The sequence below is a fragment of the Parus major genome, chromosome 6 (assembly GCF_001522545.3).
Source record: "Parus major isolate Abel chromosome 6, Parus_major1.1, whole genome shotgun sequence".
Lineage (NCBI taxonomy): Eukaryota > Metazoa > Chordata > Aves > Passeriformes > Paridae > Parus > Parus major.
The window spans coordinates 5,592,691-5,611,976 of NC_031775.1; the positions used below are offsets into that span (position 1 = coordinate 5,592,691).

Genomic DNA, 19,286 nt, shown 5'->3' on the forward strand with positions numbered 1-19,286 from the left:
GTGTGCTGCCTGCATCGCTGTCTGCAGCGCAAGTTTGCGGCCTTTCGGCATCGCTGGTGGCGGAAGCCAGCTCCCATCCCCGTCCTGCAGCCGTTCCGCTGCCTCGGGGTCCCGGGCAGGTTCCGAGCCCCGGCGGTGTGCCCGGGGGAGCCCGGCCCTGCGGATGCAAGGAGCGGGGGATGGCGGTAGGGGGTCACCGTGCCTCGGGGCCAGGCCCTCGCTGACACCGGCGTGGCTGCGCTGGGGACGGGCAGGGGCAGCGGCGGGACACCGCGGGGAGCGCCCTGCTCGGGGCACGGGGGCGGCTCCCGCACGGCTCCGCCGCGCCACCCGGCCCCAGGCTGGGGACGACCCTCGGCCAGGGACGCGTGTCCGCCTGTCCCCGGCGAGAGCCGGGCAGGGGGAGGCGGGGCGGGGGTCTGCCCGCCGAGCAGGGGCAGGGCAGCGGTCCGCGGCGGAGGTGAGTCCGAGCCGAGCGGCCGCTCCGCCCGCCCGGAGGGGCGGGGGGTCGGGGCAGCCCCCCCCGCGCCGGGGCTGCGGGCGGAGGCCGCGGCGGTGGCGGCCCCCGGCAGCTCCTCCCCCGCCCGAGTTACAACCGGTTCGTGCCGGCCGCGGCCCGCCCGCCGCGCCGCGATGCGGGGCTGCCCCGGCTCCCCGGGGGCGGCTCCGGGCCCCCGCCCCACGGGCCGCCCGCCCGCAGGTAACGGGGCCGGGGCCCCCGGGGGGACCCGCGCTTCGGGGGTGGGGGGCGCGGGCGAGGGGGGCGGGGGGCGGCCGGCCGGAGCCCCCGCAAGGGCCGCTGTCCCCCGGTTCGGCCCGGTCCGGCCCCGCTCTGCGGTGGGAGCTGCCCCGGGGGCTGGGGCGGCAGGGCCGGGCCGGGGTTCAGGAGGGGTGCTCTGCGCGGTCTTCGGAAAGAGGCTTCGGGAAAAGGAGTAGGAGCGGACCCGGGGCGAGCGCATCCCTTGCGGTGCCCCTCGACGACCACCCCTCCATGTTGGCTGTGGTGCCTCCTGGTGTGCCCCGTTGGCATCCGGTGGGCAGTGTTTGCGACATCAGCACCTGCCGCGGGCACATGTCAGCGGGCGCCCGTCGCCATCGGTGCGTGCCCATTGCGGGAGCCCACCAGCCCCCGTCTGTGCCCATTGCGGGCTCCCCGTGGCACCTCGGTGGCTGCGGCTGCCCCGGAGCGGGGCACCGTGGCTCGGACAGTGTGTGGCATCGGGACGGTGAGGACGACCTTCAGTCCCCTCCTGATGCGCGTCACTGCGCGGATGAGCGCTTCCCGTCGAAACTGGCCTGGAGGTGGAAGGCGTCAATGTGTAACGCGGGGCTGTGGGCTGTCCCCCGAGGGCGTGGGGAGAGACGAGGCGAGCCGGGGGCTATAAGAGGCCATCCATCCCCACGGAGCCTCTGGCCAAGGGACACGGACGGACCGAGGGAACAGATGCCGAAGGGAACCCTCGCAGGTTGTGATGGTTAAGGCGGGACACATCGTGCTCTCGTTTTGCAGAGGAGACTCTGGTAAATTACGTCGGCTGGTGTTTTCTAGCAGCGCCGGCTCACATCTGCCTGCATGGATGCGTGCTAGTGTCCGATAGACGCTGAAGTTGTACTTCTGTTGGGGTGGGTGGGGGGTCCATCTGCTCTGGAGCAGTGAGGCTCTGGAAACAGGTAGGACTGGTTCCGCTGAGCTGACAAATTTGTACAAAGCTGACTGGTTTATGTGCTGCCCCACTGATGCTTCTTAATGTAAACTAATTTTGCAGAGTAGAAAAACATTACTGTGTTGTTTGTAAGTTCTGGTGTTTTGTTTTAAATTTCACACTTCTGTCATCCATCAGAAATAGAAGGAAACCTTGATACTGACAACTCTCTTGCTTGACTGACAGAACGGCAAGTAGAGAAATGTGAGAAGTATGCAGACCTGAATATGGAGAACTATAAATACGTATATATTCTGTGTCACACAGGAAGCTCCTGTAGTTAGAACATTGGTTAAAATCTGATGTCATGGAAGTACAGATAAATCTTTTAGTGAATTTAATGTAGTGCTTATGCTGTTGCATCAGTACACGTGCAGGTGTTTGGATTTGACAGGTATGTTAAAAGCAAGTATAATGCACCAGTCTCACACTTTAGGTGTTGCTTACAAGCTAAGGGCAGCAGAAATTTCAGATGATAATTGCAAGAACTTGCCTGAAAAATAAATAGAAATTTACAAGAAATCTGATTCAGCTTGAAATGAGCAATGTTACTTTTCTGGCTGGTACCATTCTTGATTTGTAGCAGTGCCTTGCAAAACTTAACTAGTCCAGTGTTAATCACGAAGTGTTTCTGCTGACATCAGCTTTCTTTGCAGCCATATGCTGTTCACAGAAAGCAACACATTTCCCTGGGCTCCAGCTGCACAAAGAGCTGGAAACAATCACATTGCTACTGTCTTTCTCAAGATTCCCTTTGCCACAGATTAATACAAGTTGTTGTGCTGAGGGCTAAAGTTTCAGTGGTACTCATGTCTTTTTTTGTGCTCATCTGTCATCTTTAAGCCAAATTCTAAGATTTATAGGAAGGGAGTTCAGTATTGTGATAATAATGCTCAGAGCAAAGCAAATTTCTGCAGCCAGACACTTCTCTCTTTTCACATTGACACTGTTGTTCAGTTTTTTTCTCTAGGGTTTCTTTTTGTTGTGGTTGGTAAAGGCTTTCATCAAGCAGCTCTCCTCCTCTGATTCTTATTCTCAGTGAGTACAACTCACAGAAAAGCTTTTTCTCACCAAATTTCTAGTTACTGTTCAATTCTTTATGCTTCATGTCTATTTTTCAGTATTTTTAATTTAATTTGGCTTCCTGGAACAATATCTCTAGGCTTAGTGAACAGGAAGGTTTGTGAAACTGTTCCCACCTGAATCCTGAACCTTGAATGGCTGTTTATCTGTTAACAGGATCAGCCAAGTCTTCCTGGATGGTTTTCTGAGAAAAAAACCCCGAACTATTGACTCCCCTCACTCCCTTCTGTGTAGGCTTCTACTTCTTCATTTTTGGTGTCCACATTTATCTTTACAGTTTGTGTCCTCCTTCTACAGAGACAGAGAATAGTAGAAGGCGCTTTGAATCCTTCCCAAGTGGATGCAGAGATTTGATGTTCATGCAAGTGAAGGTTTAATTCTCACTATCAGTTCTTTTCCCTGCTACCGAGATATTACAGTACAACTTGGCACTTTAAGAGAAGAATTAAATAATGTGCCAATAGGAAGTGGATTGATATCCATGGTACCAGCAGTGGCTTGTACCTTGTTGTCCAGGACATCTCTATCATAGCAGAGGGCTCTGGGGAACAGGCTCCTCATGCAGGTCTGGCAGCTCCCTGCTCACTGTGGCCTTGAGCCTTCAGGGGTCTTTGAATATATCTCAGTCTAAGTATCAGGCACATAGCAGTATGAGGTTAAGGAGTAACCTGGAAAAACAGGAAGGGAAGGAAAGGGAGGAGAAGGGAAGGGAAAGTCAGATCATTAAAAACAGACACTGGGATTTTATAGATCTGTTATTCCTCTGAGGATGATTTCTGAGGGGGGAAATGATGGTGTTTTTTGCTTGACATTTGTGGACTGTAAATGGTTTGGAACATTCAGAGAGTAGAGATGGTTTCGACGCTTAAAGTTTTGCTATTTGGCTAAAAGCTGCAAAAGAGATCTGTGATGCAAAATAGGAGTTGTCCAGATGTAGGAGGTCAGCACTTTTACTGCTGTAAATTTGGTGCAGTTGGTTAAATTAAATTATACTGTGCAGCATTGCAGCAGGTGACAAACTAATCCAGAGGTTTATAGTGTTTCTATTAGAAGAGACTACGTGATCTAAGACTACAAAAACTCTTTTCCTCTCCTGCCCAGTCCTTGCTTCCTTCCCATTAAATGTTTAGAATAGCAGAACTGAACTCAAGGGTTGTCTTCGTGCCAAATTTTAGGGCATTGATATAATGGAGATCAATATTACAGCTAAAATGTGTTTGTTTTCTAAAGTTTACTTTTTAAACAAATAGGAGTTGGGGCTATTCACTGTCTACCTCCATTATTGTAGAATTTTCCTGAAAGCTTCCTCTCTTTGTCTCATTGTCTGCTTTTAAAGCTGTTACTTATTTCCACTATTTTATCCTCTAGGCAGGGACAAAACAAACCAAGTGATAATTACTTAATGCATGGAGAGATGCATAGGTCAGCTCTTGGGGACTAGATTCAAATAACTCAAATATTTAATGTAGAAATACGGGGATCCCTTTTTGTGTAAAGGATATTATAGGAAAGTGCCTATGACTTGTGTCTATCCCAGCTGCCACCCTTGCATCTCGCAGGATCAAGGGACGCTCAACAGGCATTGGAGTGAGGAAGTCAGAGCTGAAACAAGTCACTTTGTAACAATTGTAACTGGAATGTTGTATCTTCAAGGACAGTCAGTATATTAACCTTGTAAATCACTCCCAAAGGACCCAGGATGTCAAGATGTATTTTACATTGGTAGGCGATGTTTTTGCTATTTGAGGGTTCAAGGCTGCTGTCAGATGTTAATTAATTGCAGGGGATCAGTACTTCTCCACTGAGATAACTTGTTTGCTTCTGAAGTTCCTCTGAGAAGATTTTAAAAAGAAGAAATTTCATGTGAAACCACCATTTTTTCGGAGTTGTGTTAACTGTTGCAGTGATACATTGGCTGAAAACTTGCTTTGTTCTTTTTCTGCAGGTAGCTGTCACATGAAGGTACATTTATAGGAAACCAACTCATCATCTGTGAGTATCTACCCTCAAAGTAACATTTAAGTGTATCTGTAAACTAGAACTCCCCTTTTTCATGTCCCCATACAATTCCTCAAAATTTTATACTGTAGTGTTTTTGTTAAGTTTTCCATGTAAATTCTTAATAATTGCCCAAGAAAAGGGTGTGAGGAACTCAAATGGGAATTCTATTATTGTCTGCTTTTTTTTCCCATTGCTTTTATAAAGCAGTATTTTTTTTTCCATTTCCTCTGGGTTCCTAAATCAAAAAGGCAGTGCAATACATTTATTTTTCTGCTTTGCCTCTTGGGAGTCTCCCAGAGCAGAGCTGTTACTGCAACAGTCTTAATGCTTAAGCTTCAGTGTGGAGATGGTCCTTGAGAATATTTCATGAAGGGAACAGGGTAAGATCTTACCTCTTTCTATCTTCCAGGGTGAAGGAAATAAAACTATTTAGAATCATATATTGAGTTAGTGGCAGAGCCAGGAGCTCTGTGTTTTGTGATCATCACTTGGGCAGATTGCACCCTGTAGAGAGGGAGGGCAGGCTGGTTGTGTACACAGAGAGACTCCAAAGCAATGTAGCCTGGAAAACCGACTAAATTTGCTAAATTTTATAAGCATTGATCCCTACATTCACATGCTAGTTTTGAGAAGATGTGAGGGAGGTGGGTTACATAGACACACAGGTGATGGATTGTGCCATGCAAAAGAGCAAGGTGGTATTTCTGGAGTCCAGGAAGTGATTGCCAGTTTGGGGAAGGTTCATGTATGCCAACTGCACAGAGGGCAGACACTCTAACAGGTTATAGCAGATTTTTGTGTGCATGTTTGCTGCTGTCATGTCTTGGCATATAAGCCACACCTTTACACAGACTTAGAGCTCACTTCACTAAATTTATTAGAAGTGATTTTTGGATGCAGCTCTCTACACATAGTTTTGTTGACAGAGCAGAGTACTTAACTGTTACTACTGCCAAAATGTCAGTTTTCCTCTTGATCTGCCCCTCCCAGAGTACACTATCTTGTGGCAAACACCAAATAAATGGCAAGACACTGTGGTGAGGAGGGAACTGAGTAAAGATTTTTTGCTCCTTTCTTGATATTCATGGTTTTAACAGCAGATGACTATGGAGCTCTTTTGTTGCACCGTGGCAGTTATTATTGCCTGAAGTTTTCACAAAGCCTGTTTAGCACTCAGCAAATGAAATGCTTTTCTGTCATACAGTGTGGGTATATGTACAAATTATTATGCTTTGGGTGCTGTCTTTCTATTAGATAGCAGAGGTGCAAGTATGGCAGCTCCAGTTTCACTGCCTGTGTGCTGTGCTGCAGCTGTTCAAGAAGAATGGCTGAAGCCAGCCTCTGCCTGGATGTGCCCTTCTCTGCACAGCTCCCTTGTGCTCGCAGCCCGTGGTCAGTCACGTTTCTAACGCTCTGCTCTGTTTGGGTTTTGTTTGCACAGGTGCTGCCTCTGCCTCTGCACCCAGCTGACAAGATGGTATTTCGGAAGCCACCAGATGGTGGCTGGGGCTGGGTGATTGTTGTAGTTTCCTTCTTCACCCAGTTCCTGTGTTATGGATCACCGCTGGCGGTGGGAGTCTTGTATTTAGAGTGGCTGGATGCTTTTGGAGAAGGGAAAGGCAAGACTGCTTGGGTTGGATCGCTAGCAAATGGAATTGGATTGCTTGCCAGTAAGTGCAGAAGTAGTATCTATCTTAAACTGAAATGTTTCCAATTGATGCTTTCATCTGTGTGTGCTTTTGGAATTGCATCAAAGATAGCTGCAAATGAGGGTTCTGCATTTTTGTTTTAGGTCAAGATGGGTAAGAAGATTACATTTATAGTTTCGCTATGCATAAACCAGAGCAATATAATGATAAAAGAGCAATGAAAATATTCCCTTTAGAAAATTCAAAATGATTGTATTTGAATAAACTAGGAAAGCCACGCTCTGGGAAGCTGAACGGTAATTTTGTTGATGCAATATTTTTTTTTTTTAAATGAGACTTCAAGACTAACATCTACATTATTGTCTTAAAATCAGAGCAAACTGTTAGCCTGAAATGTTCAAGTGCTTTATGGAAAAAAGTCAATAAACTAGTTACTAATTTTTCAGCTCTAGCAATAAATCTACCAGTGAGAGTGGGTGAGGGCTTCTTTGCATTCTCTATTTGAGAAAAAAATCCCTTTGAAGGCTGGAAAGTTATGGGTAACAGTAGCATTAAATAAAGAAACTTTACTGGAAGCTTTTCTTTATCAAGACATTGTCACTTGCAGAGTAACAACAAAGTTTTAGGAAAATAAAACCTCACCTTGACATTTCCTAGGTTGTTGTTTTAATATCAGGCCCATTTACTGGGTCATATCACTAACTTCTGTTTTTCAAAGATTCACCACAGGAACTATTGTCTGTTTGCTGGATCTGGAAAAAAATGCTTGTCAGCATGGCAGCTGCTACAGGCAAAAACAATAACATGGTTTAATAGACAAAATGCAGCTCAGGATCCTGAGGAAACTCTCCTCAAAAGAAAGTTGATGTTCCAATAGCAATACAGACCCAAATAAAGAATACTGCTTTGTATGGCCCTGGAACTGATCAAATACCGGTGTCACACCTGTGTTAGGGTTTTTAATCACTGGGCAGAAGACAAATGGGCAAAGGCAGGTGGATCACTAGCCACAAGAAGACTGTATTCAGTGTCAGGATGTAAGTGGGTAAAGGATTGTCAATTGCTCTTCCATCATGCTTTTTTTATTTTTCTGTGTTATGGGTATTAACTCCTGCTATAAGTTTATCAAGAGCTAAATAAACTTGAATGAAAGAGTGAAGTGGGAGGAAAATAAGGAGAAGCAAGGTAATTACTGAAGGAAAAACTAGGCAGAAGGAAATTTCAAGAGAACTTGTAGGAGACCAGAAGTCTCTGGCTCTATTAAGAGTCTCAGTCCCCCTTCCTTTATGTCAACACCATGCTAGTTTCCAGATTTTAGTGCTGTCTTGCTACTGTGAGCAATTCTCAGCAGTGTGCTTTGTAGCTGTGCTGGTTTTGGCTGGGGTAGAGTTCTCAGTGGCAGTGTTTTGGGTATGTGCTGAATACAGAATTGACATATGTAGAGATGTTTTTCTTACTGGTGAGCAGGGCTAACAGAGCCAAAGTCTTTCCTGCTGTTCCTGCTGCCAGGCTGATGAGGAGACTGGGGGTACACAGGACATCAGGAAGAGACACACCCAGGACAGGTCACCCCAGGTGACCAAAAGGATGGTCATGTCACCTGCTCAGTATATAAACAGCGGGGAGAAGGAGGAAGGGAGGGAAATCTTCTGAGAGATGGCATTTGTCTTCCCAAGTCACATGTGATAGGGCCCTGCTCTCCTGGAGGTGGCTGAACACCTGCCCTACCATGGGGAGCAGTGAATGAGTTCCTTGGTTTGCTTTGCCTGCATGCAAACTGTGCTTTGCTTTCCCTATTAAACTGCCTTTATGCCAACCCAGGAGTTTTCCAGGTTCTACCTTTCTGAGTCTCCCCATTCCTGCTGGTGGGGGGGTGAGATTGTGGCTGCATAGCTTGTTTATGGGGTTAAACCATGACAGCAGCAAATGGTAAGTCCTGTGATGAATAATACAAATCAAAGGTGCTTTTGTGACTGATTTTGATATGGAATGATTAAATGACAGTTTGACAAGTTGGGAGGAATGCTATCTGTCCATGTGATTCTATTCTTTCAGTTTGTTATTTAGAAGCTTAATAATCATTCCTACCTTTTATGCCTTGAAAAGAAAGTACAGGAAGGGTCTTTTAATTACATTGATGTTATCAGAGTTGACTGAAGACAAATCATGAAATGAAAAATCCCACTGTTTGTCAAGCTGGGATCTGACCCTAATGATAAATCTAAATTTCCTCCTTAAAGGTATGCAATGTTACGATACAAGTTGTTTAGTTTTAGTTTTCAGCTGATAAATAACATTATCTTTAAATGTTATATTTTGAAGTGACCCTTGATTAGTGTGATGGATGTCTAGAGAATGTAATCAAATTACTTCTAATTTTTTTATTTAAAGCCTGTAACTTGATACAGTCTTTTAGCCAAGACTTCCACATTTTTAATTAAGGCTCTACTGGAGAGCCATTAAGACTCTTCTGTGAGCTTTCCTCAGCTTCACCTTTCTAAAGCTGTAGATGCCAGACTGGAAAAGGAATGACAATTATGGTAGATCAGCAGCCACAGACAGGAAATAAATCAGTGTCCATTTTCTTGGAAGACTTTTCTCATTGGTAGCACTGGCAATCACATTCACCAGCTTCCATTACAGAGAAAGTTAGGGCCAGTGACTCTGATGTATTAGTACTGTAATTTCACCAAACCCAGGAAGAAGTGTATGGCATCTGGCACAGAAAAAGTTTCTCTGTTCTCTCCCCTTCCATGTGTTCCTGTGGTCTGAAATATTTTTTTAAGCAGCTGATGCTGGGGAACACTTTCATGTTTTCTGCATTGGTATCCTTTCTAAAATGTTTACTTCTGACTTATGTGAGAGCTAAATTTAGACTGGAGACATAGAAACCCAGTACAGCACCTTGTTTATCTGGATCCATTTCCTGGGCACCTGGTGTTCGATTTCTGTCCTTTTGCTCGCAGCACAGGCGGTGTTGCTAAGGCCAGTGTCCCGCCTGAGCTGGACCGTTCACCTCATCAGCTGGAAAGGGAACAGGGCAGGGATCTGCTTGAGCTCTTCCTCACAGGATGACTTGGGTTATGACTTTCTCTGATGAAACTTTACAGAGCAGTAGAAGAAATGTGCCTAGAACAGTGTTAGCAAGCATTAGTGTTATTGTAGAGGGCAGAGGTGAGAGCTCCTCTGCAGAATTAGGTGTTACAATATTGGTCAGGCTATGACAGTTGTGGCACATGGCTCCAGGGCTTATTTGACAGGAAGAAATTGAAAAAGCTTGGTAGGTTTCCCTTACTAAAACAGGTCAGAGGAGGATATTTATATATATTCTTGAACATCATGTGTTTCTTCTACACCAAGTGTTCTTAATTTTGCATCCATTTGGAGCCTGAAATTAAATTTGATCCATGTTACACTTGTTAAAAGCAAAACAAAGACTTGGCGCCTGTAATTGGCACCACAGCTGTTTATATTAAGAGTTGACTTCACAGTCCTTGGCATAGGAGAAGACACCAGCCATGTCTCCATTCCTACTTCCCTTCATTAGTGGAGAGAACAAAAGGAGGATTCTCTCTTGAAAGGCATGCCTTGATAATTTGATGGAATGTTTCTGCTGATCTGAGGCATTCAGTGCTAGATGTTTAAAAAGCTTAATTTTGTGTTTTCAAACAACAGTTTCACTACTCTATAACTGCTTTTTCATCATCTACATATTTTTGGACAGAAACCTCACAGAGACATTACTTCCACTTCCATACATACAACTTCCACTGTAAAGTATGGAAGCTGTAAATAGCTTGTGCATAGGGGAGAAGGTGCCCCCAAGATTCCCCTGAAAAGAAGCCCAGTTCATATAACAACTTTTTTTAGATGGGAACTGTCTTTCCAATCAGTTGGGAGTGGGAGTTGGAGTTGCTGCCCAGTATGAAAAGTTTTTTTCTGATCTATATTCATATCCAAAGTACAGGCATTTGGAGGACATCATATTTATTATAACCAGGTTTTAGAAATGCACTTAATACACAAAAAGTATTCTTGTATTCTGGCCAGTGGATTTTACATGCAGTCCATGACCATTTTTTCTACTCCACAGTTTCAACCAGCTCGGACAGATGCCCAGGTAGGGTGGGTCAGATTAATGCTGGTGATAAGAAAAATAACTCAGTTGTCCAATATAGTTTGTTTAGGAAAAGGTTTTGTGTATGGGGTGAAGGAGGGAGAACCCTTGAGATTAGTGACTGGAGGGAGGGAGTGTTGTTTTGCAGGATTTTTTCACTTTATGTGAAAATATTGAGGAAAAAAGTTTTAGTTCTTGATATCCATAAAACAAAACAACTTTGTACTTGTCAGGAGGTCAGCACATTTCTGTAGGTTTAAGTTCCTGAGTGCAGCAGGTGGCTTGTTTTCATGTCTCAGGAAAGACTCACTGACACATCCAGGTCTCACTGAGGGTAAAGTGTTTAATTCAAAATAATCTGAATAAAAATACCAATGTACAAATGATCCCTCCTAGGTGTTCTTCTTCTTTGATCTCTCTGTATGAAGATCTTCTGTGAAAACCAATCTTCCTTCTGCTGCTGCTTCCCGTTTTGTCTGGAGATCTTGTTGACTGCTCCCCTGATAATTGTGTTGCTGACTGCGAGCCATGACAGGTTGTGTGCAGAGGAGCAGTGTCTGTTGCTGTGCTGAATCTTTCTTCCTAGAGTTAGCTGTCATTCCAATAAACTGTGCTGCTGTCTTTTTTTGATTGAGTTTGGTCTAGTTTTAAGATACATCATTTGGAAAGGAAAAAGCCCTAGGGATTTTATTTGTAAAAGAGGTTAATATTTATCAATGTCATCAAATATTGTACTGATTCCAGTGCTAGCCCCTGGAGCTGCTGGCAAACTGAACAAAACGATGGCTTAAAAGCTAATTTTCATGCTTATTATTGAAGATTGCCACTGGGGTTTTTTTTTATGTTGTTGATATTATGGTGAGAGTCAGCTAATGAAAACCCTTATGCTGCCTGAAGATCTGTTTCCTATGTGGCTCTATGCAGACTCCTGCATTCTTCAGAATGCCCACTTTCAGCAAAATCCACAGGGCAGGTCTCAGTCCCACTCTGTGGAAGCTGGATTTTTACTAGAATTTACTGCCTTGAATCCATTGTGCTTTAAATATCTGTAAAGAATAACAAGTTTGTGTACAGTCAACTCCTGTGCAAATACCATGGAAATAACTGAAGGTGCTGTGCCTTGTGGGAAAAAAATGCCAGTGCCAGGAAACAGAGAAAGGGAAGCAGTGCAAGGAGGCAGGAAAGGACAAAGATGCTGGCTGTCAGGGGAATTTTCTTTTGTGACTCATTTTCTAACAGTGTGAAAGTCGTGCCTGGTGTGAAGATGGAGCTGTTTTTCTGCTCAACTCAGAGACCTTTAATAACTATATTAGTGCTTACACTGGCGCTCCTTCTTATAAACAGGGCTGTTGCTGAGTTGCCAGATGTCTTGCTGTGTGAGATGTTAGATTAATACTGAGCTTACAGGTCCTTCAGTTTTGTGAAGGTTGTTTTCCACGTTAGAGCAAAAAGATCTCTTTGTACTCTTTGTTCTCCGTTGGGATTTTGTAAGTGGGAGAAGCTAGAAGAGCATCTCATTGGGCCTTGTCAGGGATGCTTTTGGTCACGTTCCAGTGGAGATGTCATTGTCAGGTTATGAAGCCACATCTTTCAGCTCTGTGTCTCTCTTGTTCTGGCTTGGGGTCAGAGAGTCCAGTTCACCTCAGATGCTTTAGTGGGGGTCAGTGGTGTCTGTACTAGCACCACCACCCCAGACTGGACAGAGACCATCTGAAAGCAACTGTGTCAAAATATAGACAGCAGGTGGAAGGGAAATGCTGTTTGTTGTAGTAAGGTAGTAGGTCAGAAACAAAGAATAGAAAGAATGCACATTCCTCTGTTTAATTGCATTATGGTAACTATACCTTTGGTTCTTTTAGTGTAGAAGAATTCTTTATGTAATACAGAGTCGATCCTTTGTTCATTTTTAAATCCCGTGGTTTTAGGAAACATACCAATCTTAGTTTGCCAGTTCTAGTAATTAATTCAAAGAATCAGCAACAATCTAATGCTCTCAGCTTTTGTTCTCAGCATGTTACTCTGCCCAGGTTATGCTGGCCAGCTTTCATTCCCACAGCATGCTGACTCTTGAGAAGCAGCAAGTGCTTAGATCTTCCTTCTTCATTGCTTCCAAAATCCAATTAAACCTTTCTTTCCTGGAATATTTTCTTGATTCCTCTGTAACTCTGACTCTTTGCCTGGATAAGCCCCAGCTCAGACTCACCCCCCTTCGTGTTCCCTGGGCAGATAGTTCTAATGTAGGGCAAAAGTTCTGGCCTGCCTTGTCTTTGAGGATCATTTCACCTTCTGACGAATCTCTGCTCCTGCCTGCCAGAACTGCTTGTCCCGTGGCCGGCAACCACAGGAAAACCTTGCCTACATTCCCAGCTGCTTGCTCCTTTCTACAAACCTAGGCAAGCACCATCCTCAGGCTCCAACAGTTTACCTCATATCACCTTTTTGGGCTCACCTCCCATCTGCTGGGAATCTCAGTTACATGAGTCAGGGAGCACTAACCTTGACAAATGGCAGACTCCAAAATTACTGCTTTTGCAGATTGAATCGACCACGGTGTGTGCTTGTATATCACTTCAATGAGATGTAAGTGTTGTGAGGTGGTTTTGTTTGTATTAAATAATGACATTCATCTGTGTATCTAACTTCTAGTCTCAGAGTTGCTGAGTTTAGAAATGGGGCTAATATCTAAGTTTACGTATGAAGGTTTGAAACTGCAGGGTTTCAGTTAAGTTGTCTTTGCAAGCCAAGTCCCTCGCTGGTTGATTATTTATGCAGGACACCAAGCTTGCACACTACTTTAGACTGGAAGGTGTATTCCAGGTCACACAACTGAAAATAAGTGCTTGTTCTACGATTCCTGTGAGGAGAGAACTGGCTGAGTAGAGGCAGGGTATGAATTCTGCCTCACTTTGTTCTTGCTTTGAAGAACTAAGAGAACTAAGAACTGAGAAATATTGGGGAGTAACCCCTCATGAACCTGAATGTTGGTCTGGCTGCTCCCACTAAGTGACTTTTATTTTCTGTAGTTTTACAGGAGAAGTGGATATAGGTAGTGAAGGGTTCCTTGGTAGGACACCTGACTAGCGGATTTTTAACTCCTTCGAAAATCAGGGAAGAGTGGTGTTTGTCCTTGTCTGGTATACCAGCAGATATTCCCTCTGTGTAAGCACCAGGTGGCATTCTTACCGTAACTATGATCCCAAGTTACTGTTTTCCTATTTCAGTCTTATAAATTGCATATCAAGATGAATACAGATACTGCATTTTTGAAACACAGTTTTTGTGCTCTGTCAAAAAATATCTGTTTGCTTAAGGCCAGGCTGATGATCTACCTTGGCTTCATGTCTCAAGATTAAGATTCTTTTCATAACCTTTGTACACCTTGGTTGTGTGGTGACAGTGTTACAGTCCAGTATGTTTTGTATCTTCCTACGTGTAAGGAATGTTTCACTTGCTCTTTCTCTCCCAGGCCAAGGACCCTTTCATGGCCTTAGTGTTCAGTTTCTTCTTGAGAAAAATTTTGCAAGCCTGACCTTTAATATTTTTATAACTGACTGCTTTAGAGAACCCTGTGAAGATGAGTACTCTGAATCATTATCTAATATAATTATACATTTAAATAGTTGTAATAAGAAACATTTCTACAGATTGATATGATTGATACTTTTTAAGAAGTTCTTCCTGGTGCTGGTGTTTACTAGGAATGTTTTTCCTGTTTTTTCCTCTAGGTCCTGTCTGCAGTATATGTGTATCATCTTTTGGAGCAAGACCAGTAGCTATCTTCAGTGGCTTTATGGTGGCTGGGGGCCTCATGATGAGCAGTTTTGCACCTAACATATACTTCCTATATGTTTCATATGGGATAGTTGTTGGTAAGAAACACCTTCCCTTAATTTGATACTTAGTCTATATTATTTTGAGTCTTGGTTTATGAGTACAAAATGGAAAACTGATTTGCAGAGGCAGTGATAGTCTAGGACTTGATTTTTCAAGGAATACTTTACTTTTGGGCAGGGAGGGATGTTGCATGGGCTGGCTGTTACCATGTATTAAAAGATAAAACAATGTAAATGTTCATGAGGGTTTGAAAACGATTTGTCCTCTGTTGACAGGATTGTTAGAGATTGAGAAGCTGAGGTTTTACTGGAATTGAACAGGTCTTCTGCTGGCATGAAATCCCAATCTTAAAGGAGTAATATCTCATCTGGATTTTTGTCACATCCTCATTCTAATTTGATAAATTAGAGATCATTAGGGAGCAATGTTGTTCTCCACATAATCTGACTGAACATAAAATGCTGTGCTAGAGGCATGAAAACGCTGTTCTGACAGGTGATGACCTGCCCCTCTGTGCTGCTATGGGTGGCTTATCAAATTAACTGTGTCAGGCACTTGGGCACCTCGCTTGCCAGCGGGGCCCCGGCGTCGTGCTGGCCGGGCACAGTGCCACGAGGAGGCAGCTCTGCCCAGCTCTGGGGCCAGCCCTGGGCTCAGAGCCCTGTATCCCTTCCACAGAGCACAGAACTTGGCTGGGGAGCTGCTCAAACCCAGCCTGCTCCACCCAGGCTCAGCAGCCAGGGATGGTCAGGGGAAGGGAGGTGGGACCGTGCAGGCAGCCTGATTGCCCTGTGCTGAGCCGGAGTCAAAAGGTACCTCAGTAACCAGGGCACACGATGGCAACACCTTCGGGGTAACAAAGGGGAATTAATTTTAATTAAAAGGATGTAGCATGTTTTATATCTAACTCTTTTTATCCAGGTCTTGGATGTGGCCTTTTGTATACTGCAACAGTTACCATCACGTGCCAGTATTTTGACAAACGCAGAGGCCTTGCGCTGGGTCTGATTTCAACAGGTAGGACTTTAATTGTCATTCTCTCCAGCTTCTCAACTCTGATACAACCACTGTTACCCTGGCAATAAAAACCAGAAGGTTATGTTTTTCTCAGTTACTTCTCAGTAACTTAAGAAAATTACTACTTTCTTAAATCAAAATATCAGTATCAATGAAGAGAAAAACTCAGGCTTCAGATAAAACAGTAACTACACTTGCAGGTTTGTGCTATGGGTGATCAATATGGATGAGGAAAGGATATTCACTGAAGTGAAAGCAGAGTCATGTAGCTTGGGCCGGGTGCCATGGGTAATGAGGGGAAACATTTCCTAGAGTTCTCTTTTTCTCTTTATCCTTACCCAGGATCAGAGGCAAGAAAGAGATTGGAGATGCAGGGTATAAATGCTGCATCACCACTACCTCACATTAGCTGTACCTTTACACTTTTTAATGGCCCACGTAGGAACCAACAGATGGCTGTTGTCCCATGCCTTGCTTTCTGTGTGCCATGGAGTGTCTGCTCTGACCTCTTTACTTGAGTAGATGTCACTGAGGAGATGCAGGATTAGTACAGCCAGTGTTGTGAGATACTAATACCACATCCACACAAGCTGAGTAAAGAGAATCTTCTGCAGATATGTTTCTTGGGATCATTTTCAGTGGTTTTGTTTTGGATTCCATGTAGATTGCCTAAAAGCCTGATCTTATTGTGCCCTGGTTAATTTTAGTACCTGGAAGGCAAAACAGGCATGGATTTTGTAATTGATTTTTCCTGTGTTTAGCACCAAAGTATATAAATGGCTTGAATATAACCTAGAGACAATCTTCAGTAAATAATTTTAAAGTTTGTCATTAAATTGACTTGAAAACCAAAGTTCTGTGTTTGTGAGAGGACATCCACTAGTTAAAATGGATAAGCGCTCACTTCAACCACGAGCCTTTTCTTTAAAGTGCTGGTATTGCATTTAACGCTTGTGTTCATAGTAATTTCTCACTCTTCAATGTTTTCTTCTGAATGGCCAAATTTCTCAAATGCATGTTTGGTCCTGTAGTGCTTCAGAAATGCCTTTGGAGTAAACTCCTACCAGGCAAACCCTGCTCCTTAAACACCTGGCAGTCAAGGGCTGCTTTTAGGAGGCACGTTGAGGTGAACTCCTGGTCTGTTTGTGCCTGGGAGGAGGAAGGTGACAGCAAAGAAAAGAAAGGGCAAAATGTTAGAGTGGGAAATTCTAGCTGTGCTAACTGGAAATGGTACCTGAAGGGATACTTGTATATGAATGAAGGGCAGAAGGGTGGCTTAATAGTTCTTTGATATTTTTAATCAAGGATTATGGTATTGATATGGTAAAGATATGGTATTGACACTGCTTGTTTATAAAGTGTCTGCTAGTGTTATTTGTCACAAATTGTTCAGATATTTTGAGATTTTTTTTTTTTATTTAGTGGCTACTCAATAAAGAAACTGTAACTTCAGGAGGGATGATGACTTACCAGTTCATCAAACTTGGGAGAGTGGAGCACAAATGAATTACCATTCCTGTGCTAGTGTCTTCATAGCTGCTGAATTGTGGAATTTTGTTAGAATTGAAGAATGCTCTTGGTTTAAATCAAACTTATTTTTCTTTTATAGGCTCAAGTGTTGGACTCTTTATATATGCAGCACTGCAAAGAGAGCTTATTGAGCTGTATGGACTGGATGGGTGTCTGCTAATAGTTGGTGCCCTGTCTCTAAATATATTAGCATGTGGCAGTCTAATGAGACCTTTGGAATCGTCCAGTTCTCCTCCACCAGATAAAATGTGTGTAGACAAAGTCCCAGATCAATATTTTGTTTACCATGAAAAGACTGTTGAAGAAAACATTAGCATCCTTGAAAAGGGCTATATTGATGAAAAAAGTGTGAACAATGTGCCTGATTGCAAACAGGATAGCATTTTGAATAAGAATGTATTGAGCTCAATAAACATAAATGAGAAAGACACTTACAAAAAGAAAGTTGTGGAACAGACAAACTTCTGCAAGCAACTCGCCAAAAGGAAGTGGCAGCTCTATTTGACCTACTGGAAGGAGACCGTGGTTCTTTTCAAGAACAAAGTATTTTCAGCTCTCTTTGTTGCTATCTTGCTCTTTGATATTGGTGGATTTCCTCCTTCTCTGCTCATGGAAGACGTAGCAAGAAGTGCAAACATTAGTGAGGATGACTATTATATGCCCCTTATTTCCATTATTGGCATTATGACAACTGTTGGCAAACTTATTTTAGGAATACTGGCAGATTTTAAGTGGGTTAACACTTTATATCTCTATGTAACTACCTTATTAATGACAGGAGTGGCCTTGTTTGCAATTCCATTTGCCAAAAGTTACCTTACATTAGCGATGCTTTCTGGGATTTTGGGTTTTCTGACTGGGAACTGGTCAATTTTTCCGTATGTAACAACAAAGACTGTGGGGATTGAGAAACTGACTCATGCCTATGGGATACTGATGTTCTTCGCTGGACTTGGAAATAGCCTTGGACCACCAATTGTAGGTAAGGGCAAGATGGACAGTATAAACTGAACATGAGCTTGTCACAACTGGACAGAATGCTTTTGCATATAATGCAATAATAATAATAATAATAATGGAATGATGAAATCAAAATCTGCAGCAAAAAATAAAGGCTGTTTGGCTGATTGTGTTTGTAATAGGGCTTTGAGGAAAAACACATTTAATGTCTAAGTGGTCAAACAGTATTTTAGGTTAGGCCTATTTAATTTCATTTTATTTTGTTGTTGGAGGTTTTTTAATTTATATGTTGTTTCTCTACATTATCAGTGCTGTGTTACATTTCACTGATGTGCTTCTCTTATCCCCACCCTCAGGTTGGTTTTACGACTGGACGCAGGAGTACGATACTGCTTTCTATTTCAGTGGCTTTTGTGTCCTGTTGGGAGGATTTCTCCTGCTGTTGGCAGCGCTGCCCTGCTGGAATGCCTGCACCAATCAGAGCTCCAAACTGCCTCCAAACACTTACTCCTACAAAGTTGCATCTAACACTTAGGTGACAACTGGAAAACACTTTGCGCCTTTTTATATTATATAGCAAAGTATTTTAGTAATTTTCCACTTATTTATGAAACCCACAAATCCTCTTTCCACTAGAAAAATTCCATTGTTGCTTGTTGTTCAGTTCCTTTTTCTTCTTTTATTTCTATTTTTTAATGCTGTTTTTCAAAACAGTCTGATTTTGTGTACTATGCACCATGTTTTCAGCCTTTGTCTACTGTAATTTCCTTTCACCCTGTAAAGGGGATGTTCTGCTGTATTATCAGCTGTACATTTATTTTAAGGGGGGGTTGGTATGGAGGGGTGAACACTTTGAAGCAAAAATGAAGGCCTGCTCTTTATAGGAGAAGGCTGGCATTTCTGCCACCTTCTATAGGTCTCAAAGTTGCACAATTAGGCTTTACAAAATAAGAATTTGCCTTATTAAAATGTAATACTATGGCAAGGCGTTTTTAACATCATGCTTAGACTTTCTTGTCTTTTTAAAGTTTCTCCAATTTATGATTAAGTGCCAATTGTGGGAGGGAGAAGAGGGGAAACAAAATCAACCTTGTGTTGCATTGCATAACTGAAGTGAACATTATGATGAAAGTAAAGATTCTTATTACCACTGCGACTAAGAACCATGTTTATAAATATTGCACATTTTGTGAAGCCTGTTGATAAAACTGAACCAAAACCTTTTAAACCAAGGAATAAATGTGATTGTTGAAACCTCAAAAGAAATGCTGACTTGGTTATGCAAGTTCATAATCTTTATATTGAGGTTGGAGAGATCCTCACTGAAGCCCACAGGTGAATGTTTCTAAGTGAGGCACCCATAGTCTGGTGGTCCTGGGGGCCTCTTGTTAC

At 43.3% G+C, this 19,286-nt stretch overlaps 1 protein-coding gene across 3 annotated transcripts; it reads left to right on the forward strand.

Annotated features, from left to right (window-relative positions):
- Positions 1-681: 681 nt before the first annotated feature.
- Positions 682-19,156, forward strand: SLC16A9 (solute carrier family 16 member 9). 3 transcript variants are annotated; one of them, XM_015632898.1, is made up of 7 exons: positions 682-700; positions 4,732-4,778; positions 6,229-6,457; positions 14,279-14,422; positions 15,309-15,404; positions 17,014-17,916; positions 18,251-19,156. In XM_015632898.1, the coding sequence occupies exons 3-7, from the start codon at positions 6,262-6,264 to the stop codon at positions 18,427-18,429; spliced, it is 1,518 nt and encodes a 505-aa protein (XP_015488384.1). In that variant the 5' UTR covers positions 682-700; positions 4,732-4,778; positions 6,229-6,261; the 3' UTR covers positions 18,430-19,156. The 3 variants fall into 3 exon arrangements, with proteins under 3 accessions (XP_015488384.1, XP_015488381.1, XP_015488383.1); XM_015632895.1 differs by lacking the exon at positions 682-700 and adding an exon at positions 1,402-1,521; XM_015632897.2 differs by lacking the exon at positions 682-700 and adding an exon at positions 1,445-1,466.
- The last annotated feature ends 130 nt before the right edge of the window (positions 19,157-19,286 follow it).

Excerpts from the sequence above, each read along its gene's own strand:
- SLC16A9 (XM_015632898.1), top strand. The coding sequence starts at position 6,262 with ATGGTATTTCGGAAGCCACCAGATGGTGGCTGGGGCTGGGTGATTGTT. Across the intron at positions 14,423-15,308 it reads TTCATATGGGATAGTTGTTG|GTCTTGGATGTGGCCTTTTG; the intron begins GTAAGAAACACC and ends CTTTTTATCCAG. Across the intron at positions 15,405-17,013 it reads GCTGGGTCTGATTTCAACAG|GCTCAAGTGTTGGACTCTTT; the intron begins GTAGGACTTTAA and ends TTTCTTTTATAG.